General features: G+C 42.8%; 1 protein-coding gene and 1 pseudogene across 2 annotated transcripts; one reads left to right on the forward strand and one right to left on the reverse strand.

Moving 5' to 3' along the window:
* The first annotated feature begins 542 nt into the window (after positions 1-542).
* ZFP3 (ZFP3 zinc finger protein) lies at positions 543-14,042 on the forward strand. 2 transcript variants are annotated; one of them, XM_069483414.1, is made up of 4 exons: positions 543-618; positions 5,013-5,300; positions 6,576-6,701; positions 9,517-14,042. In XM_069483414.1, the coding sequence occupies exon 4, from the start codon at positions 9,525-9,527 to the stop codon at positions 11,034-11,036; it is 1,512 nt and encodes a 503-aa protein (XP_069339515.1). In that variant the 5' UTR covers positions 543-618; positions 5,013-5,300; positions 6,576-6,701; positions 9,517-9,524; the 3' UTR covers positions 11,037-14,042. The 2 variants fall into 2 exon arrangements, with proteins under 2 accessions (XP_069339515.1, XP_069339516.1); XM_069483415.1 differs by lacking the exon at positions 543-618 and having other exon boundaries at positions 4,701-5,300.
* A 6,961-nt stretch (positions 14,043-21,003) lies between these two features.
* On the reverse strand, positions 21,004-21,539 carry LOC138392558 (large ribosomal subunit protein uL18m pseudogene; annotated as a pseudogene).
* Between the last annotated feature and the right edge of the window lie 5,346 nt (positions 21,540-26,885).

The following is a 26,885-nucleotide window of genomic DNA, read 5'->3' on the forward strand; positions in this document are numbered from 1 at the left end:
CTCACAGCAGGTCTCCCTTCGCCACCGCCAACGACCGGCCAATTCCTGGGATCTAGGAGCCTGTGTTTATCAGACTCACGGAGCTGGGGAAAGAGAGTTAGGGAATAAGAGAGATGTAGGTAGGGAGCGTTAAAGGGGTCACGCAAGCTGTCTTAGCAGGAAGACGAAGTGGATTCCCAACTTCTCCAGAGCAATGACTGGGGAGCGACACCAGCGCGCAGAGCGGCCAGTCACGGGGCGGAAGTTCATTCCTGGAGCCGTTCTAGGAAACCTGGAGGACCCAGCTCGTCAATGATCCTGGAGCTGAAGTGGGCATCGCCCAGTACTCAGGGCCATTCCAGGGAGCCGCCTAGGCAGCCGGCGGCTTGGCGAGGCTTGTGTTAGGTTGACGGCCGGCGAAAAGCAAAGCTGGAAAAGGCGAGGAGGCGTTGGCGCGCTGACCGCATGTTCCTTCTACGGAGTACTGCGCGCGCTGATTGGCTGGATTGCTGCCGGGTACCGGAAGTGGCCGATGCCCGTCGCCCGTGACACCGAGACAACAGCTGGCCGGTTCTGTGCGAGCGGCCTAGCAGCGCCGGGAGCCCGAGCGGAGTGAGCGTGGGGCGGTAGCGGTCTGCGGTGAGACCTCATTCCGTCACGGCGAGGGGGAGGAGGGCGCTGGGCTCCCAACTGCCTAGTCCGCGATCCGAGCGGAAACCCTACGTGTAGGCCCGTTCATGACCCGGGTTCGCTGTGTGACCTTGGACTTTATGGCCCCCCTGGGCCTTCATGTTCCCACCTGCACACGGAGTGTGGGGTCTGGACACTGCCAGGGACCGTCCCACCTCCGGTCCAATGCCTGTCAACTGTGGGGTTGAGAGAAGCAGGGACACCCGCTATGGTCCAGACGTGGGGACCGATGGGAGCAGTGGTTTTTCTCAGACATTCCACCCCCTAAGTAAACCGCTGGGACGAAATGGCCGGTAGTGTCAAAAGCTTAAGTCTCCTGTGGCAGATTATACCCTGTGCTGGCCGAAAGAACGTTGGTTTATGAGGGTTAGTTATGGAAAGGAGACAGGTTTAAGCCGCAGAGTTAATAGAACCCTCTTGATTATGGGTACCAGAAGGAAGACAGAGGAAAGGTGGATAACAGTGCCTTAAATAAAATATCATCCAGGTTGGGAGAAGAAACTTATTTTTACAAATAGTTATTGACACCAACTATGTGTTAGACACTGTCCCAGGGTCTTTAGCTACAAAGGTGAATGAAATACCCAGTTAGCCCTCAACAGTACTGAAGATCATTATGTAGATAAGAGAGTTACAAAATTCACTTAACATTTGCCAGGTATTTAAAATGGCGCTAGGCACTGGGAATACCAAGATGAATAGAACATCATCCTTGTTCACGATCTAGAGAAGAAAACAGACATGACAGTGAACTAACAATACAGTGGGGTACTGCTACAAGATGAATATCTATCTGTCTTAGGGCCCAGAGGTCAGGGAAGAAAATGGAGGGGACTACCCATGCTCCAGCTGAGATGTTTGTTAAATGCACAAGGTGGGCAATAGTATTTCAGGAAGTGGGAATGACTCAAAGGGAAAGAAGCTTTAAAGAATAGGAAGTGTTTGAATTGTAGAACACTGAGCATGACTGCAGCTTCCAACAGTTAATGGAGAGTGTGGGACAGGAGATAAGGAAGGGAAACAGGCCTCATCATGAGTACATATGAGTCATGTGAAGAAGTTTTTATTCTATAGGCCTTGGGGAGCAATAAACAGGAAGTGATGTGATGACTATAGTATAGAGAAAGAGGTGAGAAAAGGGCTAGTGAAATGCTGGTTCAGAGAACCTCTTTCCTGCAGATGTTAGTGAAGACTTTGGGGGAGGAGGTGGTCCTTGTACTAGAAAATGAGAATTTTGTAGGATTTTGCCTTTTAGAAGTTAAGGGAAATCATGAGTTAAGATGCTTTTATCTACCCAGGTGTGGTGGCTCTGTGGCTGGAGCCTGTGGTCACAGCTAGTCAGGAGGCTGAGATGGGAGGATCCATCAAGGCCAGGAGTTTGAAACCAGCTAGATATAGTGGGACCCCATCTTTAAAAAAAAAAAAAAAAAAAAGCTTTTATCTGTAAGTAACAGAATCCAACTCAAGCTGGCTTAAAAACGTGCAAGTAAATAAGCTCTCATAATTAGAAGTCAAGAGGTGTAGCTGTTTCAGGACTGAATTCATCCAGTGGCTCTGGGCTCCATTTCCCCTTGATTTTCTCAGCTTTACCTGCCTTCATCCACAAGCTGGTAGTGAGATGGCAGTAGCAAGTCCAGGCAACAATATATAGAAGTCTCGTGGTTCTCTCAGGATGGCAGAAGAAGCTCCAGAAAGCTCCCAGAAGCTCCCAGAAAACTTCCTCAAAATATTGACCCAGATGAAGGCATATGTCCATTTCTGAACGAGGGATTTCTGAATCCTTGCTGTTTTTCAATCAGTCACTTGCAAGGGGGATAGTATTTATTTGACTGGGTTAACTCAGTTGCGGGGTACTGCTGGAGCTCTTGGATGAGGTTAGATTTCTGGCAAAGAGAGTGAGGCCACTGCACACATTTTGCTTGAATACCTCTTAAAATAACTTTGGAAGCTTTGTGTCCTCTTGCAATTGTAAGACATACAAAATGTTTCCGTTTCTCCTTATAAATTTTAATAGTTTAAAAGGATGTTATTTTTGATGTATTAAAATTTTGACATTTCAAAATAAAACCTCACCCCAATTTCCAGATCCCTTCCCTTGGTTCCGTGTGCTTACCGTATTCTTCACCCTCTCTGTAACCTCCATCTGTTAGCATCCCACTTTTCCCTGCCCTGTTCATTTGCATCCCATCTCAGTCATCTCAGCCATGTCCTGGCTAACATTCCGAGTCCTTCACTACCTCAGTCTTCCACCACGCACATCTCCCAGGATTCCCAGGCTGCCAGAAGCATCGCTGGAGAAAGTCAGGAGAGCGTGATGATTGGCTCCTCCTCACACTGTTGGTCTCCAGCATGCTTGTCTCATAAGGAGGTTGTGAGGGTTAAACAAGGTAATATCTATAAATTGCTTAGCACATAGTAAGCGCTCATCCCTACTCTCTACCTCAAAATGTCAGTGCATTCTCGTTTATTTTCTCTCCTTCCATATCTAGCTCAACCTTGTACATTCTACACTGAAGTCACAATGTTCTCTCTGTTTTTCTTACTCCTCCTGTGCTTCCTGGCCTCTGAGGCTTTGCTTGTCCGCTTTCTTCCCAGAATGCTGTAGTGCAGTAGTCTTCAAACAGAATATGTGACAGGGGTACACACATGCTTTCTGTAATGTCTATGGGCAGATTGTTGAGTGGAAATCAATTTCTAGGTATCTGACTTCAGTTTATTTCCTTGCCTATGACTGAACTGCTTGAGAATGCGGCCTACAGGTTTCTCTTTTCTCACCTCCTCTTTCACAATTGCTCTTTTCCTCCTTGATAAAGAAAGACATATTTCTCACCACTCCCTTCTTAATTTTTACTTATTTTAAGTATAGTACATCATTCTGGGGTGGAAAAACCTCTGGAGTGCCATACAAAGGGACAATTTGTTGAAGAAGTGAGTTTCTTGAGCCTTTTGTAACACAAGTCCCAATCTTTGCTTTCAACAAAATTTTAAAAAGACCTAATCAGGCTGTCAGTTAGCTGATAGATCATTTAATAATTCTTAATACAATCACAGTGTGGTTTTTGGCAGATAAGTTCAAAGAATTAAGTGATTTGCTATCACAAGAGATTGCTATAAACTTGGATTTAGGCAATTTGAGCAACACCAGGTCCAGTCACAGTAACTAGTCAGTCTGATAAGCATAACAAAAAGGTGGTTTTTAATTCAGAAAAAGAGTATCTAGTCAATTGTAGTATCTCTGCCCTGTCTGCTTTCAGAACTTTAGGGAATGGGAGGGGTGATCTAGATGGAGGATAGGAAAAAAAGAAGTCAAAGAACTGGCAATATATCTGTAATCCTGCTGTTTGACACGCGTTGATCTGCCTGATAGGCCAGACCTTGGGTAGAGAAAGATATACCACATTAAGAGTGGGATAACTCCTGTCATTAAGAATTTGTAACAGTGGTTTTCAAACCTGGCTGGGCATCAGATTCGCTTGGGACGCTTGTTAAAATACAGATCCCTTGGCCCCCCCACCCCGAGATTCTGAGAGGTTTGAGGTGGGACCTGGAAATTAGTATTTTTAACAAATGTCTTTAATTTAATTCTTATGCACCTAGCCTAGTTCTAGGCCAAGAACCATTATTTAAGAATCGTTCATCTAACTATATCTTCCTGCTATGATTACAGGCCTACTAAGGAATTTCCAGGGTTTTATGTGGCTTCCCATGTAGATTTTCATCTAGGTAGTGGTCCTTTAGAAGTTTTATTTCTCATTGTTAATTAATAGGCACATGGTTTACACATCAGTATTTTGTGAATGAGAGTTTCTGAGCCTGCTCTCCTAAGGTGCATTGAAAAGACATATCCAGGTCTGCAGAGTTGCAGATCCTATTCTGGACCCAGTAGAGGTCTGCCTGTTGTCCCCCATCTGAAGACCAAGAATAGTTAACCCCCTCTCCTTTGGTGGCACCTCCATCTTACCTCTCTCCAGAAACATCTAATTTTAGATTTAGAAAAGTAAAGAAGTGAAAGACAGAAAGATAGAAAATTGTGTTTGGCATTTGAATTTAGGCTATGAGAAATGAAGTGTTTCCACATGAGGATGAGACCTACTGTATGGCCATGGATGTGTGTGTGGGAAAATCAACCAAATGGAGACTGGCTTTGGTTTGTATTTCAGAAGATACCTATAAAGCAGTATTTAACAAATGACATTAATATGTGTCACTGGCAGAATGCGAAGTAAAAGAATGGTCGAGTGGGGTCAGATACAGTTGGGGACTTTCTGAATTTGAGCTTTGAACCAGGTTTTGAAGTGGGGGACAGATACATACCTAATTTCTATTGTATCTTGTTTTACTAGGTGAACAAATTATTTTGCACTTGGTGTGGTACAGATGTAGGTTCTACAAATGCTGACTTTGAAAAGAACTAGATGATGTAAAAGAAGCAACTATAGGAGACATGAGGATGAAAAAGAAAGGCCAGACAGGGTTGGAAGTAGATGGGGACTGAAGTAGCAGCTTGTGGAAGTTGTTTTTGCCTGGGTATTAGAGAGAAATTTATTTAAGGCCGTGCTTCCCAACTGAGATGGTACCACAGATGAAGAAGATAGCTAAATTCTTTACAGCGGATCCTTACAATTATATAGGTATGTATTATCTATTAATATAATTTTCAAAGATTTCAACAAAAAGGAGAAATCTAGCTTTTGGGTTCCCTCCCTTACTCCATGGGAAAATTAGAGAAGATGCCAAGGTGGGGAAAGTTGAAAAGGATTCCAGCTCATTTTGAGAGGTAGCACAAAGAGCTTCCAAGACTCCAGGGTTCCTGTGGGAGATCAGGTTCCTTCCAGGTGTCAGGGGAGGGGGCATTACCAGGGCTGCACTGATGAGTGACTAGAGAGGCCCCAGGGTAGGATGGTAGTAGTGACCAACATCCTGCAGATGACTGGAGGCTGGGCAGAGAAAAAGGGCAGTACAGAGTCACCCCCAAAGTTACCACTTTCCTCTGGCCTTACCACGTGAACCCCAGTCTCTTCTGCCTCTCAGGGTCTTCATTTCTTCAGTAATCTAATCTTTTCTTCTCTTTTAACCCCTCTCTCTCTACTAATACCATTCCTTCTAATATAAACATCTTTAAATCTCTTCCATTAGAGAAAATCCTTGACCTGAGCTCATGTTACTGTCCATCTTGGTTTTCTCCTTTCATCCACTTTTTTTTTGAAAGATGCAGCAAACTTCTGCTTCTAAAATTCCACTGAATCTGTTCTCACAGGTCATGATGACCACTTAATTGTCCCAGTAGACATTTCCCATTATTATCCTACTAGATCTCTCAACTACATTGGATCCTTTTTTTTTTTTTTTTTTGAGACAGAGTATTCTTCTGTTGCCTAGGTTAGAGTGCAGTGGCATCATCATAGCTCACTGCAGCCTCTCACTCCTGGGCTCAAGAGATATTCCTGTCACAACCTCCCAAATATCTGGGACTACAGGCATGTGCCACTACGCCCGGCTACTTTTTCTAGAAAAAGTGGGTTTCACTCTTGCTCAGGCTGGGCTTGAACTCCTGGCCTCAAGTGATCCTCCCACCTTAGCTCATTTGATATTTTTTAATTCCCTCTGCCATTGTTCTGGTGACTTCTATGACAAAGTTCTCGTTCTTCACTAACCATTCTTTCTCTTCTTTGCAGACTTCTCTTCCTCTACTCACCCTTTTATTATCAGGGTCTGAATAGGAAACAGCTCACTCAGATTTATTCACAATGAGATTAATTATAAATAATGTAGATGTGAGCAGGGTATTGAGGAGCCTGGGGCTGGCAACAGTCATCAGCCCTGGGCCAGAAGAAACAAGAGGGAGTAGAGGTTACTGGAACCCAGATGGTAAGACAATGGAATAATTACCATCTCTCAAATCACAGGAAGGAGCCGGGAGAATAAATACCCTGACTGCCTTCCCTCTTCGCCCTGCTTCTGGTCTCCTGCTCGGGCTCCCGTTGGTGGAACACAGCTAGAAGCCTGAGGGCCTGTTGATGAGTTCCATACAGGTTAGCCTTCCGGGGCAGAGAGCAGGGTGAGAAGGGTGGAAAGAAGATGTAGAGGGGAAAATGGAAGATAACTGGAGTACTTTTGAATGTTAGCTTTGACTCCAAGGTTTCTGTCTTCAGTTTCTGATAGTTCTCACACTATACTCATGCTGAGTACTCTCAAGTCTGCATCTCTAGTCTTGACACATTAAACTTTAGACTAATATATTTTGACTGATTGCTTGATACATCTTTGTGGATATCTTGAAACTCATCTTGTTCAAAGCAGAGTTCATCGGTCATCTTCCCTCCTAAACCAGCTCCTCCTCCAGTACTCCCAATCTTGGTGGTGCCATCCTCCATCTTATTACCATTTCCCTCAAATTAAGTGAGATCTGGGCACTTTTTTTTTTGACTCCTTCCTCTTCCTTACATCTGTATCCAGTCACACACCAAGTCTTGCAGAATTTGACCTCTTAAATCTTTGTCCAGTCTGTCTCCTCTTCAGCCCCACTGCTCCTGTTGCTGTAGTTAGAGTGCATCACCACTTGCCTTGATGACTCCTCCAGCCTCCCAACTGATCTGCCTATGGTCAGGCCTACTGCTTTCTAGTTCAGCCACTAAATGGCCACTAGTGTGCATCTACCTGAAATACTAATATGACCATGGACCATGTCACTCCTTGGTTTAAAAACCATGCCATGACTGCATTGTCTAAAAGATGAAATTCCATACCCGTCCATCGCCTCCTTGAGAATCACATTCCACAATTAACACTTTTACTGATGGGAGGGCTATCTTTCTCAGACTTGCTGTGGTACACTGCCCTGGGCAAAGGGCCACTTCAGTGTTAGCACCAGGTTGCTCACCACCCGAACAGAGGTTAGGCTCATTCTCTCAGCATTTGGACACACATCTGTGATGGGACAGCTAAATCTCCAGGGCAGGTGTCTTAGTTAGGAATAGGTTTGACCTCATGGAACTAAACAGAACAGAACAGAACATGATGGCTTAATCAAGGCAAAAGTTTATTTCTCTCTTAGATAAATGAAGTTGAGAGGTAGGCATTCCAGGACTGGTATGGCAGTCTTCATAGACCCAGGTTTCTTCTAGCTCTGTTCTTCAGTCCTAGGGTATGCTGGTATACTCATGGTCCAAGATGGTACTCCAGCTATCAAATCCTGTCCCAGGAACAGCATGGAAGAAGAGAGGGAAAAATTATATCCCCTCATCCATTATTCCCACTAGCACCATGTGCTTTCATTTACATCTCACTGTCTCATTGGCCAGAATTTGATTACATGGTCAATGCCAGGGGCAAAGAAAGCTGGGGACGTGTTTCTTTAGCTAGGCTCATTGCCACAGTAAGTAGATTTATTATTCTGTTGTGAGGAAATGGGGAAGAATAGATATTGGGGTAGACAACTAAAATTCTATGCCACAGCGTGGCCAGGCATGCTCATGCCTGTAACCCCAACACTTTGGAAGGCCGAGATGGGAGAATTGCTTGAGGCCAGGAGTTTGAGACCAGCCTGGGCAGCATAGTGAGACCCTGTTTCTACAAAAACATTTTAAACAATTAGCCAGGCATGGTGGCACCTGCCTGTATGTGCCTATAGTCCTAGCTAGTGGGAAGGCTGAGACAGAAGAATCACTTGAGCCCAGGAGTTCAAGGTTACAGTAAGCTATGAGCAAGCCACTGCACTCCAGCCTGGGTGACAGAGTAAGACCTTATCTCTATTAAAAAAAAGAAAAATCTTTGTTATAGTCTTTTAGAAATTAAAAAAAAGTGTACTCTTTAAGATTTATAAAAGTATTAAGAAAACTGGACATGGTGATGGGCTCCAGTAGTCTCAGGTTCTGGGGAGGCTGAGATGGGAGGATCACCTGACCCCAGGAGTTCAAGTTCAACCTGGGCAACACAGACCCTGTCTTTAAAAATTAAAAAAATTGCAGCTGTAAGTGAAATTAAAAAAAAAAAAATTAAAATTAAATTTTTTTAATTTTTAAAAAAGTATTAAGAAAATTATGTAAAACAGCTGATTACAAAGTTAATATGTAATGATCAACAGCATTGCTATATATAGAAGTAATAACCAGTTATAAAATTTATATTTTATATATTTCACTAAATTTTATATATTTCACTAAATGAAAAGAGATACAGAGATACAATGGACATAAAAACATCAAGAAAAGTTTGGACTACAAAATTATACTAAAATTTATTTGGAAAAATATGAGAATAGACAGGAAATAGCTATAAAAGAATTCAGAGGTAATTTTTTCTAACATATCTTAAAAATTTTAATAAAGCTATAGCTGGTCAAACAGTTTGGTATTAGAGAAGACATAGATCAGTAGAACTGAAAGCAATGCAGAAATTGACCCAGATATATTAATATATGGAAATTTAGATGATGGTATAAGTGGCATTTTAAATCAGTAGGGAAAATAATTATTTAGTAAATGTTAGATACAATTCACAAATGGCCACCATTTTTTCCTAAACTTTTTCTTTACTAACCTTAGTTTTCAACCCAACTGTTAATATTATGGAACTTTTTATCAGCATCTCTTTACCATTCATTTCCTATTTTTCTCTTTAAATCTCTTCCTCTGATAATTTTTCTCACTCTTTTCAGTCAGTATTTGCACTTAGCCTGTCCACCATAATCTAAAATCTGTGTTCTCTTCAGCAGCATCCTGTTGTTTCACTGGATACTAAGACTGATTTTGAGCTATCAGAACTAAGTTAAAGCTCTGTGCTCCTCTAGCGTTAGATTCATTTAAATACGATATAGCCACTTCACATGCTTACCCTTTCTCATTTCAGATTGTGAGATGGGTACTGAGAACAAGGAGGTGATTCCCAAGGAAGAAATTTCTGAAGAATCTGAGTCACATGGGTCAATATTAGAGAAACTTCCAAAAGTGGTTTACCAAAGTCATGAGTTTGGAGCAGGATGTGAAGAAGATATATCAGAGGGACATTTGGGAGAGTCCCCAGAAGAGATTATAGGGCAGATGTCTCCTCAGGAGAAAGACTTTGCATCAGGGTTGATTATTTTTAAGAAATCACCTCCAAATGAGAAAGATCAGGAGAATAATGAGAGCAAAAGAGGCTGCAATCCCAGCCCAAATCTGATTACATATCAGGGAGATACTATAGCAGAGGGAGTTAGTACATTTGCTACCTCTGGCCAGAACTTTGTAGAGAATTTAGAACCTAACAAAACACAGAGAAGTTCTGTGGGAGAAAAGCCTCATACATGTAAAGAATGTGGGAAAGCCTTTAATCAGAACTCACATCTCATCCAGCATATGAGAGTTCATAGTGGAGAAAAACCCTTTGAATGCAAAGAATGTGGAAAGACATTTGGAACTAATTCAAGCCTTCGAAGGCACCTGAGAATTCATGCTGGAGAGAAACCCTTTGCTTGTAATGAATGTGGGAAGGCCTTCATTCAGAGTTCACATCTTATCCACCATTACAGAATTCATACTGGAGAGAGACCCTATAAGTGTGAAGAATGTGGTAAAGCCTTCAGTCAGAATTCAGCCCTTATTCTACACCAGAGAATCCATACTGGGGAGAAACCTTATGAATGTAATGAATGTGGGAAGACCTTTAGGGTTAGTTCACAGCTTATTCAGCATCAGAGAATTCATACTGAAGAAAGATACCATGAATGCAATGAGTGTGGCAAAGCCTTCAAGCATAGCTCAGGCCTTATTAGACACCAGAAAATTCACACTGGAGAAAAACCATACCTGTGTAATGAATGTGGGAAAGGCTTTGGTCAGAGTTCTGAGCTTATCCGGCATCAAAGAATTCATACAGGGGACAAACCCTATGAATGTAATGAATGTGGGAAAACTTTTGGCCAGAATTCAGAGATTATTCGTCATATTAGAATTCATACTGGTGAGAAGCCCTATGTATGTAAGGAATGTGGGAAGGCCTTTAGAGGGAACTCAGAACTTCTTAGACATGAGAGAATTCACACTGGAGAGAAACCTTATGAGTGCTTTGAGTGTGGAAAGGCTTTCAGGCGGACCTCTCACCTTATTGTTCACCAGAGAATTCATACTGGAGAGAAGCCCCATCAATGTAATGAGTGTGCAAGAACCTTTTGGGATAATTCCGAGCTGCTTCTCCACCAGAAAATTCACATTGGAGAGAAACCTTATGAATGTAATGAATGTGATAAAACATTTAGCCAGCATTCCCAGCTTATCATACATCAGAGAATTCACACTGGAGAGAAGCCTTATGAGTGCCAAGAATGTCAGAAGACCTTTAGTCGGAGCTCTCACCTCCTCCGACATCAAAGTGTTCACTGTATGGAATGATCTGCAAGATAGGAAGGCTTTTTGTGGAAAGGCTAAAGTCAGACTTACTCATTTGTTCATAATCTACACCCCAAGTTCTCAAATGAAACGAATGGACAGAATGTCCTCTGTCCTTGCACTGATTTTTATTTAAAGAGTTGGTAGAAGAGGATGAGGCACTTTTATGAATTATTCGTTGAGAAGTTTCAATGTACTGAGTTAAATCATAAAAGCTGTTTCAGGCCTTAATTCTCCTCTGTCCCTCTTTCCTTTCTTCCTTTCTTCTCCCTGAGTGGATCACATAACATTAGGGCTGTGTACCAGCTATCTGTCCTAAATTGTTACTCTTTAGGAAAAGTGGGGGAACAGGATTCCACCACCTCCTAAAAATGACAGAGCTGACTCATTGAATGTTATCCCCTGAAATGTTAGACAGTCATGACTCAGAAGACACACCTCATTCTCCTGTCTACTATTTAGCATTGGGATAATTTAGTAGGCTTTTATTACCCTCCAAATCTTCCAGCTGTACTATCAAGTTCTCTTAGAAGATGGCAGCATTAATGAAGCAGGAAGCTTGGGTCATTTCACATCTGCTAGGCATCTTTATTCATCTGAAGAGGTTGCCATGGAGGAGGAACTGATAGGCAACTTATAGGATTGTAAGCGCAATGGTCTTAGAATCCAGAGGGGCCGATTAGGCAATGTCAGGGGATAAACAATAGAGGCTAGACTACTCAGCATGGGTAGAAGTGGCCCTTTAGTCACTATCCCCACGTCATGGCTGCTCAGACCGACTGTTCCCAATGATTCTGGATTGAGTTTTGGCCCCAGCTCCTGCCACTTGCTGGCAGATCTTGTGTAGCAGAGTGGTTTCACCTCCATCAGGCATGTGGCCACAGTGGTGAGCTGGTTCATCTGACTGGTCAGGGCCTGGCCTTGCCAAAGCCCTTAAGCTGTCATGATGTGGAGCCCATTGCTGGAGGCCCTGGCTGATAGGCCAGGATGTGACAGCCTCTTCTTGGTTTGCTCCTTGGCCTTGAAATTCTTTCTTCAACATCTCTGCCTATATTTCCTGTGTTCTCCTATGTGTTATTTCTTCTTTAAGGAAACACATCCTCCATTTTTCAAGTGTGCATGTTTCTGAGGCAGTGGGTGGCAGCAGGAATCGCACTAAGGGGGTTCCAGCAGGCCTGGGGTCTGGTCTTAGAGCTAAACCTTGAATAAGGCACTTCGCTTGCTGGTCTCTAATGTTCTCATTTGTAAAATGAAGGGAGTTCAGCTAAATTATCTCTGAAGTTTCAACCAGCCCAATAATTCCTTAGTTGCTTTATAAAAGTTTAACTTTACATATCTTTATTCTTTAATCTCTTCTTTGTTACACTAACACTAATCACTAATATTTATTTACTGTGTGTTTACTATATGCCAGGCACAGTGCCAGACAGTTTACATTTTTGTTTTCACAGCATCTGTATGATATGGGTATTCTTTTTTTGAACAGCTTTATTGAGGTATAATTTACATATCATAAATTCGCCTGTTTTAAGTGTTGAGTTGAGTGATTTTTAATTTACGGAGTTGTGCAACCATCAATGATGTGGGTATTCTTACCCCAGTTTAAAAGATGAGGAGGGGCAGAAGGAGGATATTAAGTAATTTACCCATAATCACACAGCTAGTAAGAGCTAGAGCCAAGACTCCAACCCTGGTCTATGCTCTTAAGCACAATGCTGTGCTGTGGAAAGGCAGATTCATTATTAGCTTATTTGAAATCCTTTGCAAATTTTCTATTACTAATTACTACATAGATTAGAACATAATGAAATTTAAGTCATGTCCTTGGAAACATAACTGGTCACAGCCAAATCCACAAAGTGGGTTTATTCTGTACCCCAATATAGGTGTCTTCCAGGCTCAAACCCTTGGTTTGAGAGCAGGGCTATACAAATAAACAGTTCATGGCACGGTTCCGTATCTTTCCAGGTACCTCTGCCTTTAATAGTCAGACTCTTAGCAGGGGAAGTTCTTTGACTTACCTCTTCCTTCAGGGTGATTACAAGTATAGCGTGCTCTCTCATTCTTTTTTTTTCATTGCTCAAGCTCTACTTGAAATTGTACCCGGACCACATCCTTCTCACAAGAAACCTGGATGTCACCGATCGCTTTAACATCTGATTCCTGTATTTGTATACTTTATTTCCACATTTACCTCTTGCCAGCCCTGACAGGGAACTCGGCACCTCTTCAAGCTTCCTCCAAAAGAATCTACTTATACAAACACATCCATGAGTGTACACACTTCACTGAAGATGCTGTGTAAGAGGTAGAGAAGGGTTCACGTTGTACATCCTATTAGACATGGTTTTTTTTTCCTTTAGAAGTCCCTTCTTGGTCAAACAGCCAATGAAGGTTTTTATTCTCCCCTCAGGGCTCAGTGATCTCAGCTCCTTTTCTCTTGCCAGATATCAAAACCATCCCTATTTCCTGTCCCCAGCTTCATCACCTTCTTAAGTCTACCACTACTGAGCAAAAGAAAAAGTCCTTTAATCCACTCACTCAAACATTAGAAGGCAACTTAGTGACCTGTTGTGCCTGAGCACATTCTTAAGAGGGGGGATCTCTCACACCTCATTCCCAGAAGAATATTCCTACATATATAGTGCTTTCCCAGGAGGAATTCTGGTGAATGAAATTATCTGCATCTCCTTAGGTACACTGTACACAAATCCTGTAACCTCATTCCCTGTTCTTTTCCACCTCTCACCCAGTTATCTCAGGAAGATTTCTCTCTTTTTCCTTCTGTTTGCCTCCCTCCCTCTTCACCTTACTTGGGAGTCAGTGTCTGACCATGATTTTGACTGGTAGTCATAATTTTGTGCAAATAGAATACTACCAAGGAAAAGACAATTTATCTTAATTTTAGACTTATTTTTTAAAAAAACCAACAAATCAGCAGGCCTCACAATTTTAAAGTCCTACCTAAATACCCAGAAATATCCTTCAGAATTTTTGAAGCTATACCCATGTACATTTTCCTCCCTAATTAATTTTAACGGTATACTAACATTTTAGGTAAATAAAGCATTTCTTTACAATTTTACTCACATTATGCCTTTCTAATGTTTATTATTCAAACTGCATTGTGTTTCATTATGGTTTTAATGTGACTTTGTATACCAATTTCATCTCCACCCTGTAAGTTCCACCCTCACTCAGTTACCCAAACATGCCATGCTGTTAGCTCCTGGTTTTTTCGTACACTGTTCTCTCTGTATCCTTGATCTTCTGCTTTGCTTCATGAGATGCTTTACCTTTCATAACAGAGTGTTACCTAGTGTGTGTATACACATTTCTCTTCATGATTAACAACTTAATGTAAGATTCTGGATCATCTGTATGGTCCAGTATTTCCTTTTAATCACCTTATTACTGAGATTTCGGGGCTGCTACTGCTGATAATGATTATTGTCTACGATTCAGTTTTTATAAGTGTTCTAAGTGACTCCTGGTCTAGAGCAGGTTCTTAATGCATTTAAATCAGGAATCATTTTTAAGAATCAGTAAATTTCTGACCAGAAAAATGTACATGCAATTTCAGGGAATTCAGGGACCTCCTGAAACCTATCCTCCGGTCCCCATAGTCCTTTACATGTTGCTAAAGGCAAAATTTTACCTTAAAAAAAAAAATTACCAAGTAGCTTCCGCAATAACCTCTTCACCGCATTCCTCAGCTTTTGGAATGAAGCTATGTCAAAACGACCTGCCTGGGTGAACCCCTGGAAATGGCGGGGACAATTCTGGTGACAATCCGGGGAAGCCAGCCTCAGCAATGCAGGTCGCTATCTAGTCATTAACCACTTGCTGAGCGACTGCGGCATGATAGCACCTGTACTAGGCGGGAAGGGTCAGCGCGGAGACTCGTGGGTGGCTGTCATTGCTGCGAAGCAGGAGAGAAAGCTTCAGTATTTTAATTAGCCGGGTAACCATGCGGCGCCACTTGTCCCTGAAGTTCTGAGAGCTGGGATGGGTACGCACAGCAGGGAAGGAGGAAGGCGGCTTGAGGCAGCGGCCAACGGGCCAGAGCCCCTTTTATGAGCTCTGGGATCTGAGCTCTTCCCCTTTCCAAGTCCCTGGGCGTCCTTCCCATGTCCCTTCTCCCAGCCCCCAGAGTCGGCCGCGACTCCAATCCCCACTGCTGTACCAGCTGACAAGAACTCTTATTTTTTTACTTGTTTATAACATGTTTTCAACTGGTGGACCCAACTTTGTTGGCAAAAAGTCACCAAATGCGCTTGGCTGCCCACACAGCCAGGCACCAGGCGGTAGGACACTCTGAGGGAGGCGCCACCCCCGACGCGGGCGGAAGCGTGTCTACTACAGGGGCCTCTCCAGGAAGCCGGGAAGCCCCCTCGTTTGCGCGTGACCCTGCGGCCCGGGGGCGGGGCGCCGCGCGCTGATTACTTGAGTTCCAGCGGGCCTTTTCGCCAGTGACCAATGGGGTTGGGATGCTAAGGGCGGAGGGATTCCCCTGGGCGAGTTCACTGTCGCGTGCGAGGATTCTGAGGCGCCCGCGGAGGCTCCTGTGTCAGCGTGCGGCGCGGCGACGGCCAGGGGCTTTTGCCGTTTTCACCCCGCCTGATGGGATTTGTAGTTTGTGAGGACGTTCCCCATCTCAGGGTGGGATTCATTCAGCCATTCCACGGATATTTATGGAGTCCTTGCCGCGGCCCACCTTCTTCTGGGCATCCAGCCAGGCCTAGTAAGATAATTATTTAATAACTAATTATTACAATTTATTTTTTTTTATTTTTTTTTTAATTTTTTTTAATTTCTTTTTTTATATATTTTTTTTAGCTGTCCATATAATTTCTTTCTATTTTTTAGTAGAGATGGGGTCTCGCTCTTGCTCAGGCTGGTCTTGAACTCCTGAGCTCAAACGATCCGCCCACCTCGGCCTCCCAGAGTGCTAGGATTACAGGCGTGAGCCACCGCGCCCGGCCTACAATTTATTTTTAATGAGAAAGAATGGACAAGGTGCGAAAAGCAGTATTGGCTTCAGAGAGAAAGCACTGTCCTCAGACGGAGGAACTAAGAAGATAGATGTGGAAGTTATGAGTATTGGGGGGCAGCGGAGTTGATAATTTTGACGCCTGTTGCTAAGAGAGAAGGTGGTTATTTGTTGGGAGTGCGCAGAGGTCTGGGAGGGCTCCTGGGCAGATTATCCAGAGAACCATCAAGAAAGCAGAACGCTTTTGTGCCCTGGGTCAGCTGGTTATGTCGGGCATTCTCTAAGCTGGATTGTGGGTGGGGGTGAAGAGGAACTTAAGTCCGTGTAGGCCCTATAATCCACACATCATTCCGTTGACTCTGAAGTGGGGGGAATCCCAGGAGTGTAGACAAGGGAAAGACCCGGGAGATCTTCATGTTCGCAGGTGGAGATAGTGACCTGCATTGCTGAGGCTGGCTTCCTCGGATTGTCACCAGAATTGTCCCCGTCCCTTCTCGCCGGGCTTTTAGTGAGGCCCACCTGCCCGCCCCGCGCCATTTCCAGGGGTTCACCCAGACAGGTCGTTTTGACATAGCTTCATTCCAAAGGCTGAGGAACGCGGGGAAGAGGTTATTGCGGAAGCTACTTGGTAAGAGCTCACACTGGTGAGAAACCTTACTAATGTAGAGTGTAGGAAGACCTTACGATGGAATTCTCACCTCGGAGTTCATTGGAAAATTCACACTGGAGAGGCACTTTGAATACCAATGTGAGAAAAACTCTGGTCAGAGCTCTTACGATCAACTTTAGCATCAGAGCATCCACAGTGCCCAGCGATCTGAGAATTAACTGACTGTAGGACACCCATGCTCACCTGAAACTTTGCTCTGATCTTTCCTCTTCTTCACTGAGGTCAATAATTTTGTTTTGCTCCATGAGGACAGGGCTAACTCTTGTATAAGTGTTCAGCCCAGGGTTGCCACTCAAAAATTAATAAATGAGGCCAGACGCGGTGGCTCACGCCTGTAATCCTAGCACTCTGGGAGGCCGAGGCGGGTGGATCGTTTGAATTCAGGAGTTCGAGACCAGCCTGAGCAAGAGCGAGACCTCGTCTCTACTAAAAATAGAAAGAAATTATCTGGCCAACTAAAATATATATAGAAAAAATTAACCGGGCCTGGTGGCGCATGCCTGTAGTCCCAGCTACTTGGGAGGCTGAGGCAGGAGGATCGCTTAAGCCCAGGAGTTTGAGGTTGCTGTGAGCTAGGCTGATGCCATGGCACTCACTCTAGCCTGGGCAACAAAGCGAGACTCTGTCTCAAAAAAAAAAAAAAAACAATAATAAGTGAATGAAATAAGAGGCAATAAAAGATGAACTGGACATTTCAAAGGTAATTAACTGAAGGTAGCATCATGATGCTTTTTCTGTCCTTTATTTTTCTATGCAAATCCTTCATTCCCTAAAATGATGGTGATGGCATTAAAGGTCTATGTTGCCAACCTGATCTGTGTGACATGTGGGCAAGTAAAATATTGAACAGATGAATCAAAACCTTTCTTTAGTTGAGGGAACTGATCCGCTATACCATTTACTCAAAAACAAGGTAGCCACAGGTTGCTTTAAATACACACCCCTTTTCCTTGCAACATTCAACCCTGGAAAAAAAATCAGACCTTTTGCCTGTATCATCCTCAAAAATCTTAATTTCATAATGGCCTTTATGTCTTGATCTCATTTATGTTTTTCACACATTATTTCCATCTTCCTGGATATAGTTTTTTCTTGATGTGAGCTATCTTAAATGTAAGTAATTATTGGAGTTTGGTGGTCTTATTTTTGCAGATTCATCATCACCACAGGCTTATGTTTTCCTCACATGTATTAATAGGCTCAGGATAATTTTGAAAATTAGTTTTAAAATGGCTTGTTATAAAAGGATTGGATTCTACTGCAAGACAAACCATATGCTGGAAGCCCAGCTGGCTGGAGCAGAGTCCTGTCAGAGCTGGATATTCTGTCCTTTGAATACAGGCACGGCCACTTTAAGTGCTTTTCTGGTTCCCTCTTTGTTTTACCCAGAAGTTTTGCTCAGAATATTTGCCTAGGTACCTCAGAAAAACTTGTCCTTTTTTTTCCTTCCATATTATGTGAACTCATTTACAAGCTAGAAATAAGATCAAATCAGGCAAAAAAAATAGCAATAATGCAGGAAATCCAACTGAATCAAGGAAAAAGTAGTCATTTATTAAGACAGCATACTAAATAACCAGTGCCACTAGCCTGTAAAGACCTTGAGCATGCCCAGAAATCCCCTCAGAATTCAACATGGATTATATTTATCTTGGTTTTTCCCTGAGTTTGTTTCCTCATCCATAAGGGAGGGAAAATACCTACCCTTCAAGGGTGTGGGAATATAGTAATACATAACGAGGTATCTGAAAGTTCAGTACCTGGCTTATATTAGGAGCCTAATAAGTGCAGTTTCTTTTTCTCCTTTATCCATTTTCCTTCTCCTCTGATTTACTCCAAGGATGCTTTCTCACAAGCATTAGAGTTCAAAAAGAGAATAAAAATTACTTCTTACCACTGCCTTGTACTAATTTTTATTTTCTGTTGTGTTTTATCTTAAATGTACATTATTTCATCTACCTTAAGGATGCTAAGTAGCCCTTTTGAGTTGACTTGGGAATTTCATTACCATTTATAATAGTTTCTTTGTCAAGTCTAACCAGTGGACTTAATGAAATTTCTGAATGTAACATGTTTAAAGTCTATTGTAGAAGGCTGCTTCTTCTTCTTCTTCTTCTTCTTTTTTTTTTTTTTTTAACAAAAGGGAATTCCATTGTGTAGTACTTATAGTCTGTAGGTTTCCTGAAAAGTCAACATTTCATTCTACTTCTTATAAAATTTTGCCCTTGTTTCTAAAATAAAATTCCACACCTGGGCCAATAATATCACCTTATGTATTTATTACTGGTTTTAAGCAATTTGATTGTGATAGTGCCTGGGTGTATTTTTCTTCATGTTTCTGCTACTTGAGCTTCTTGGATCTGTGGACTTATGGAAAACTTTCAGCCTAATGTTTTTTTCTGTTTTCCTCCTTTTTACCCCCAGTACTCCAATTATTATACATGTATATTAGGTTGATGATGCTGTCCCATGGCTCACTGATGCTTTGTTTAAAATACTTAAAATTTTTTTTTAAATATCTGTGTTTCATTTTGGATAGTTTCTATCCAGTATATTTTTTATTTCAGACATTTTATTTTTCATCTTTAGAACACAATTTGGGTCTTCTAAGTATCTTGTGTCTCCTTTCATGTTCATGTTTTCCTTTACCTTCTTGACTACATGGAGTATAATATCTGTTTTTAATGTCCTTGTCTACCATAAATTCTATCATCTGTGCCATTTCTGGCTCTGTTTCTATTGATTTTTCTCATTAACAGTCATATTTTCCTGTTTCTTTGCATGCCTTTAATTTTTGATTGGATACCAGAGACTGTAAATTTTATGTTGTTGGGTGTTTTTTTTTTTTCTTAATTCCTTTAAATATTTTTGAGCTTTGTGCTGGGATACAGTTAAGTTACTTGGAAACAGTTTCTTTTGAGGTTTGCTTTTAAGAGGAGCCTTTAGTGATTTGGACCCATCACTGAAGCAATACCCGTCTGAATACTTCACCTGATGCCCTGTGTATTATTAATAAAAGGTTTCTCCACTCTGGTTCTTTAGAACATAAACTATTCACAGACCTGCTACAGCTCCAAGAATTCTACTGACTCCTTTCCAGTGGTTCTTTGCCCAGCCTCAGGTAGCTTCCTCACACAAATGTGCTGATCAGTACTCAGCGGAAGAACTGAGGGAACTTCCTGCAGAGCTCTGGAGACTGCTCTCTGTTCAACTCTCTCCTCTCTGATGCTGTTCTACCTTAGCATCTCTGAATTCTCAAGTCTGTCTCCTCAACTCAGGGAGCCTGCTGGCTGTTTGGGTTCCCCTCCCCACACTGCAGCCTGGAAACTCTCTCCCAATAGTAAGCTAGGCTAATGCTAGGATTCATCTAATTTGTTTCCCTTAGTTCAGGGATCATTGTCCTGCACTGGCTGTTACCCAGTGTCTGAAAATCATTGTTTTATATATTTTGTCTGGATTTTTAGTTATTTAAGGTGGAATGGTAAATCCAGTTCCTTTTACTCCATCATGGTTGGAAGCCGAAGTCTTTTCTCTATTTATAGATTTGTTCACTTGATCTGTAAGTTTTTGTTAATGCTGATCTTGTAGGTAACAGGCCTCTTTCAAGGCTTTCAGTTTTGAAATAAAGACCCTCACTTCTCATTGTTCCATTATGCAATTAAGGTGACAATTTAATTTTATATTGGTCCCTGCACAGTAGAGGTAGTCAAGTCACCAGACCCACCACCCACCTGTCTGGGAAGCAGTGCTGACTACAACAGTGAGTTTGGTTCTCCCTGCCCCGGAATTCAAGTCAGAAATGCAAAAAGCCCCGCTTATTCTTCCTCTTCCTCACAGCTTTGAATAAAGAGCACTATATGCAGAGGCTCTGAAATCATACTTAGGTTCAGATCTTGGCTCTGCCATTTACAAACCATGTGGCCTTGGGCAAATTATTTCATCTCTTTTGGTTTCTTTCTTCATTTGTAACATTGCAATATAAAGCCTACTTCTTTTTTTTTAAGAGTTCATAATACACCTTTATTTTGTAACTTACAAACAACTTTTGTCTTTGAAAAGTTAATTATAATTGGTGACTGCTTTTCTTAGATATGATACTTCTCTCATGTCCAAGAGAGGGGAAGATTTTAGCCCTTGATTTAAAAAAACACACACACAAGGGGAAGGGGTATGACCTTCACTACAAATAATATTGCATTGTGATATTATTGCTATAAACTTCCAAGCTGGTTGTTCTTCCAGATGTTCTTTTGGTGGCTGTAGCAGCTGATAGTTTCATCACATTCAAAACAATTAATGCTTCTATTTTATTCATAGATTCTCTGAGGTTCCTGTAGAACCACACCACCTTGTCATAGCACTCTGTAGTTGTTCATCAATTCTGCGGCTGCCTCCCAAGGAGTTGGTTGGTAGATCATGAAGTTGATTCCTGCCTCTAAGCATCTCTCTGCCAGCACTCATCTTACACTCTCACGAGCCACCACATTTTTGGTACTATAAAGGTGCTTTTTAATAGCTCATTCATGCATGGATGCTGAAACCACAGCTGGCCATTTCGATGCTCAACAAGTGCTTCTATATGATGCTGAGTCCTCATAATTCGCAACCTGTGCCAGAACTCATGAGAAGACCACACTGTCCCTCAACCCTGCTCTTTCCTGGCTACAGCTAACAGCTCCAGATTCCAGGGGTTCTAGTTGGTAAACTCTGGGGCTCAGCTTCATTCTCCTGAGGGTCTACTTCAGGTTTCACTGTCGGCTTGGAACTGGTTGAGAGGGCTGTGAACCTACATTCAGGGTTTGTGCAAAACCAACAACTCCCAGAGCCGAGACCGAAGTGCCATTGCTGACATGCGCTTGGGCAAAGCCTTGCCTCCTTTTCCTCACGGGTGCCTCAGTGGCTGCCAGTCACAGCCATGTTAACTCTGAAACCTACTTCTTAATGTTATTAATGTGACTGAAACACTGTCAGTAATTTTCAGGTACCTGGAAGAAGAGGAGAAAACAAGTCTCCAAGGCAGACTGACTCCCTTAACTCTAAGTCCAACCCTCTGCCATAGGCCAAAGCCTTCCCCTTCTATGTGCTCCCTGGTGTGCAGCTCTCCTTCCTCACCCTACGGCTTATGGTCCACACTGTCTATTGGGCAGCCACTGTGCCACCTCTGGCTTTCCAGGCCCAGGCAGCTGCTCAGGGTCCCCTCAGGTGTGTGCAGAGGCAGGTGCCTGAGAAAGGCCTGCAGAATGGGGCTCTTGGACAGAGCCTAAGGCTCTTGGGAGGGAAACATGGAGCCATTTGCACTCTTTGGCTTGCAGCATAAATAGAAATAGAGTCCAGAGGTAGGGTGGGCTGGTTTCTGCCTGGCAAAGTCTGATCTGCTCCCAAAAGTCCTATTGATCTTGCTGCCATTCGTACCTTTCAAATTTGTCTGCTCTTCTGCATTCCCACGGGCACTCCCTCAGTTTAGGTAACCATATTATGGAGGGTTACTACAACAACCTGCTATTAAGCATTTGTTTTCAGTTTTCCACACTGTAGCTTAAGTGATCTTTCTGAGGTGCACAACTGAACATTTGATGGTGTCACTCCCCATTAATGGCTCCCCACTGCTCTTAAGTTCCAAATCCCTTATATGGCCTACAAAGCCACACCATCAGCTAAACTTCACTTCATCTCTCCAGCCTCATCTAACGCTTCTTTCTTCCTCCCATTTTATATGACAGGTGCACTGAAAAATGTGCCCTCATCTTTCCTGGCTTTTGCATGTGTTGTACCTTCTGCCTGGAAGCTCTCTCCCGATCCTTTCCCTCCATGCCCTTTCTTCTTTGCTGACCCTCCATATCAATAAGCACTGAGCTCGGACTGTACCTTCTCTCAGGTGAGCCCTCACAGCAGCCTGTTGTTGGGACACAGACTCCAGTATATAGTAATTCCCTGTTACCTCTTCCTCCATCTCCCTCCCCTCATTCAACAATAAACTGCTTCAGGGAAAGCACTGTGTCTTTTTCGTTATGATTTGTCCCAGTGTCTGGTACATAACAGGCACTTGGAATTTGCTGAATGGACATAAAAATCTATGAATACATTGATGCATGACAGACAAGAGAGCAGGTAGGGATTTGTGGCTTTCTTCACAAATTAGTGACTTAATTTTCACTTTCCTCCCAATTCACATCTCTTTGCTTATTTGATGCTGCCTAATTTTCATAGGTTGAGGTCCCTGGGAAACATTTTGAAATGGAGTTGTGTGCAGGAAGTTTACTGGGGAATGCTCTTGGGAACACCTGTGAAAGAAAAGAGGCCACAGGATGGTTAAATGGTGATGCAGCTGCAACAGAAGCCTCCACCAACACCACGAGACCTTCAGAGATGGTTCCCATTGAAGCAAGGTGGCCAGGCCTTTGAGCCCACCCCTCTCTCACCCCACCCTCTCCTGGGAGGGAACCTAAGCTTGGCTGAGGCAGCTCCCTTTTAGCCTAAGGCACTTCTTGGGGAGAGACAGTTATCAGCAGGCAGCACTCCTGGAAACTGGGGGATCCTGGCAGTGCACCGCAGCATCCAGTACAATGATTAAGACTTAAGACGTCTCTTCCATATGAAGGCAGGTGGAAGAGACCATTTGCCTTCATATAAACAGGAATGTCAAGGACCTGGTACATAGGAGGTGCTTATCAAATACTTTTTTCTTTCTCTACTTAACCTATCCCCTGGGTGGATTTTAGATTCTAAAACATTCAGACACACTTGAAACACTGCTACCTTTCAGCAATCTCATAATATAAGCTAACATTAAGTACAGACCTGTTCCTGTCATTGGGGTAGGTGTTACTGCATTTAATCTCCATGACTACCTAAGGATGGATACTACTATATTATTTTCCCCTTTTTATAGAGGAGAAAGCTGAGACTCAAGAGAGATTAAATGACTTATCCAATGTGCTACGGGCTGAAATGTGTTCATGCCACAAAATTCATGTTGAAGTCCTAACCCCCCAGTACCTCAGAATGTGACTTTATTTGGAGGTAGGGTCTTTAAAGAGGTAATCAAGTTAAAATGAAGTTATAAGGATGGAATCTAATCCAATATGACCAGTATCCTTATAAGAAGTGGAAATTAAGTCAGAGACATGCACAGAGGAAAGACCATGTGAAGAAACAGGGAGATGATCATATACAAGCCAAGGAGAGAGGGCTCAGAAGAAACCAACCCCGCTGACACCTTGATCTTGGACTTCTAGCCTCCAGAATTATGAAAAAAATAAATGTCTGTTGTGTAAGCCAAGCAATCTGTGGTACTTTATTACAGCAACCCTAGCAAACTCATACACAAGGTCATCACACCTAGTGAGTACTATATTTGAGGTTTGTACTGGCTGTCTCAAGAATCCACATGCTACTGTTTTTTTGTTTTTTTTTTTTGAGACAGTCTCACTCTGTTGCCTGGGCTAGAGTGGTGTCAGCCTAGCTCACAGCAACCTCAAACTCCTGGGCTCCAGTGATCCTTCTGCCTCAGCCTCCCGAGTAGCTGGGACTACAGGCACATGCCACCATGCCCGGCTAATTTTTTTTGTACATATTTTAGTTGTCCAGCTAATTTTCTTTCTGTTTTTAGTAGAGATGGGGTCTCGCTCTTGCTCAGGCTGGTCTTGAACTTCTGAGGTCAAACGATCCACTCACCTAGGCCTCCCAGAGTGTTAGGATTATAGGCGCGAGCCACCGTGGCCGGCCCACATGCTATTGTTAAAATGATTACTGCTGCAAAGATGGTTTCTACCAACTAAAGCACAGTGTGTTCATTAAGTGGAGACTGTATAATGCAAAGATTGCTGCTCAACAAATATCTGCTGAACAGAACAGAAAATGCTCTCTTTTAAGATGTTCAAGGAGAGAACTATTGAGCTCTCTCTACCCCACCCAACCTTCACAGGGCAATTTCTGAAAGGGCTGTCCTAGTCAGTGGCCCCACCCAGGAAACCACGGTGCAGGGGAAGCCTGACAGCAGGAAGATGGGAAGGGAGAGGTTCCTGCTATACCACATGTTCAAACTCCCTGGCTCAGTCTGCAAGTCCCTTCACCAGTGGCTTCCTCCAACAGTCCATATCTTCGTTCCAGGCAGGGCTATCTTGCTTCTTGCTCCTCCCTACATCTGAAATTTTTCTGGAGCCAAAGAAATAGATATTATAGAAAAGTATTCACCTGAAACTGTAAGATCTTATAAATGAAATTATTCTAACTGCACTTATTTCATGACTTTGGTTTTATTATATTAAAAGACTTTGCTCATGATCCCTGAAGAGGAGTCCAGGAATTGACTGAAATTTGCACAAACAATATTTTTCCATTGGGTATAAAAGTGCCTCGCTTACATGTATACTTTGCATTTTCCTTTGATGAGAGAGTTTCCCCCACAGGTGTAGGTGAACAGATAAGAAGCTCTGTACCTTTTAGGCAGAGGATGATCCATATTTCTTATCAACCTCAGTGGTCTCTGCCCTCAAAGCACCTGGGTATCCACTTCCTCCAGACCAGGTCACCAGTATCCACTACAGAGTATTTGTTGTGAAATCTCTATTAAGGGTGTTTATATGGCATCCCTAGGTTGCCCACCAGCAACCAGACCAGGAACATTCAGTTTCTCCTGCTATGGACAGAAGATCATAATCTTGTTAACAGGTTCTTTTGCTTATTCAGCTGCAGAGCTGGGAATATCCTGCTGAGTGAATTCCAAAACGCATGTGAACAAGGCACTTGTACATATAGAAATAGGACGAGATTATTATACAAGTATGGCAGCTGTGACTCCCAGGACTCCCTCAAGAATAAGGAACTAGTTCCTATAACATAATCAAACTAGGCACACAAAACATCTGTTGTCAGAATAGCTTCTTCTGCACTAACAAATACAAAAGGGAAGGTTTTAGGTCAGTATTTTGCCTACAGTATTTTTCTGATTTCAGCTGTCCTTAGAATGGTTAAAGGGCACTGCACAATGATGGCTATTCCTGTAGTGACTGCCAAAAATGCCAGAGCTCTCATCCACACCTTTGACCTCTTGTCCCCATCCTCTGCTTCCCAGAATCCTCCTTTGCCCTTTTTGGGAACTCTACTTTCCTGGTCAACCAGCAGCACTGGGTTGCAGAAATGGGGAGATGTTTTATGGGGTGAAAAGATGACAAATACTCATCATCTTCCCACATTTGTTCTCTCCTCCTGCACAGTAATTTAACTGGCCAAATGCTAGAGGTGTTTTCCAGCTCCCTAGAAGACAGATGTGGCCATGAAATTGAGTTCTCCCCAAAGGGCTGGGCCACCTCCCATGACACTTAATGGAAGGGAAATCACTTGTCCTTGTGACTATTACTTCAATTTTCCTGTGAGTTAGAATATGCATATGGTAATGATCCAGCTTCAAGCCTATGGACAAAAACAACATCCTAGCCTAGGGGATGGAGCAGTAAGATAAAAAGCACATGGGCTCCTGAAATATCTGGTGAAACCAAACTGGGTTGCCTCCTTGACCAGGTCTTGGCAAACTTTTCTGCAAAGGGTTAGATAGTATAATAAATATTTTAGGCTTTGCAGACCACATACAGTCTCTGTCACATATTCTTTTTTCACAATACTTCAATAATGTAAAAACCATTTTTAGCTTGTGGGCCATACAACAAGAGGCCTTGAGCTAGATCTGAATTTGGATGGCTGACCACCCGCTTACCTCTGGACATTTATGTGAGCGAGAAATAAACTAGTATGTCAGAGTCAGGAGTCTTCTCTGAGGAGGTAACATTTAAATAGAGATCTAGATAAAGGAAGTGACTTATGTAACTATCTAGGAGGAAAGCATGGAAGCAGGGGGTGGAGAACTAAGACAGGTCTCCAGTGGAAATGAACTTAAAATGTGCACCAGTTATCAATTTAGTGCCTCCTATCTCCAAATCCACCCTTCTTTGTCCTACTTTATGATACTGGAGCTGGACCTGTAAACATTCCCTCTTTGCCAGGTGGTACAATGTTAGGCTTTGCCAGTAAAGGGCACTGGAAGGACAAAGCAAAGGGGCTTCTTCCTAGTTCTGGCTGTTGCTGTCTTACTCCTACAGCGTAGCTGCCAGTGGTGTGCGGGAGAGCCAGTGGCACTCACCCTCTAGTGAGTTTCACTGGCACCTTAACCAGTGGCTTCCTGCTGTCAGCCGTG

This window comes from Eulemur rufifrons, chromosome 9, assembly GCF_041146395.1.
Source record: "Eulemur rufifrons isolate Redbay chromosome 9, OSU_ERuf_1, whole genome shotgun sequence".
NCBI classification, from domain to species: Eukaryota; Metazoa; Chordata; class Mammalia; order Primates; family Lemuridae; genus Eulemur; species Eulemur rufifrons.

Excerpts from the sequence above, each read along its gene's own strand:
- ZFP3 (XM_069483414.1), top strand. The coding sequence starts at position 9,525 with ATGGGTACTGAGAACAAGGAGGTGATTCCCAAGGAAGAAATTTCTGAA.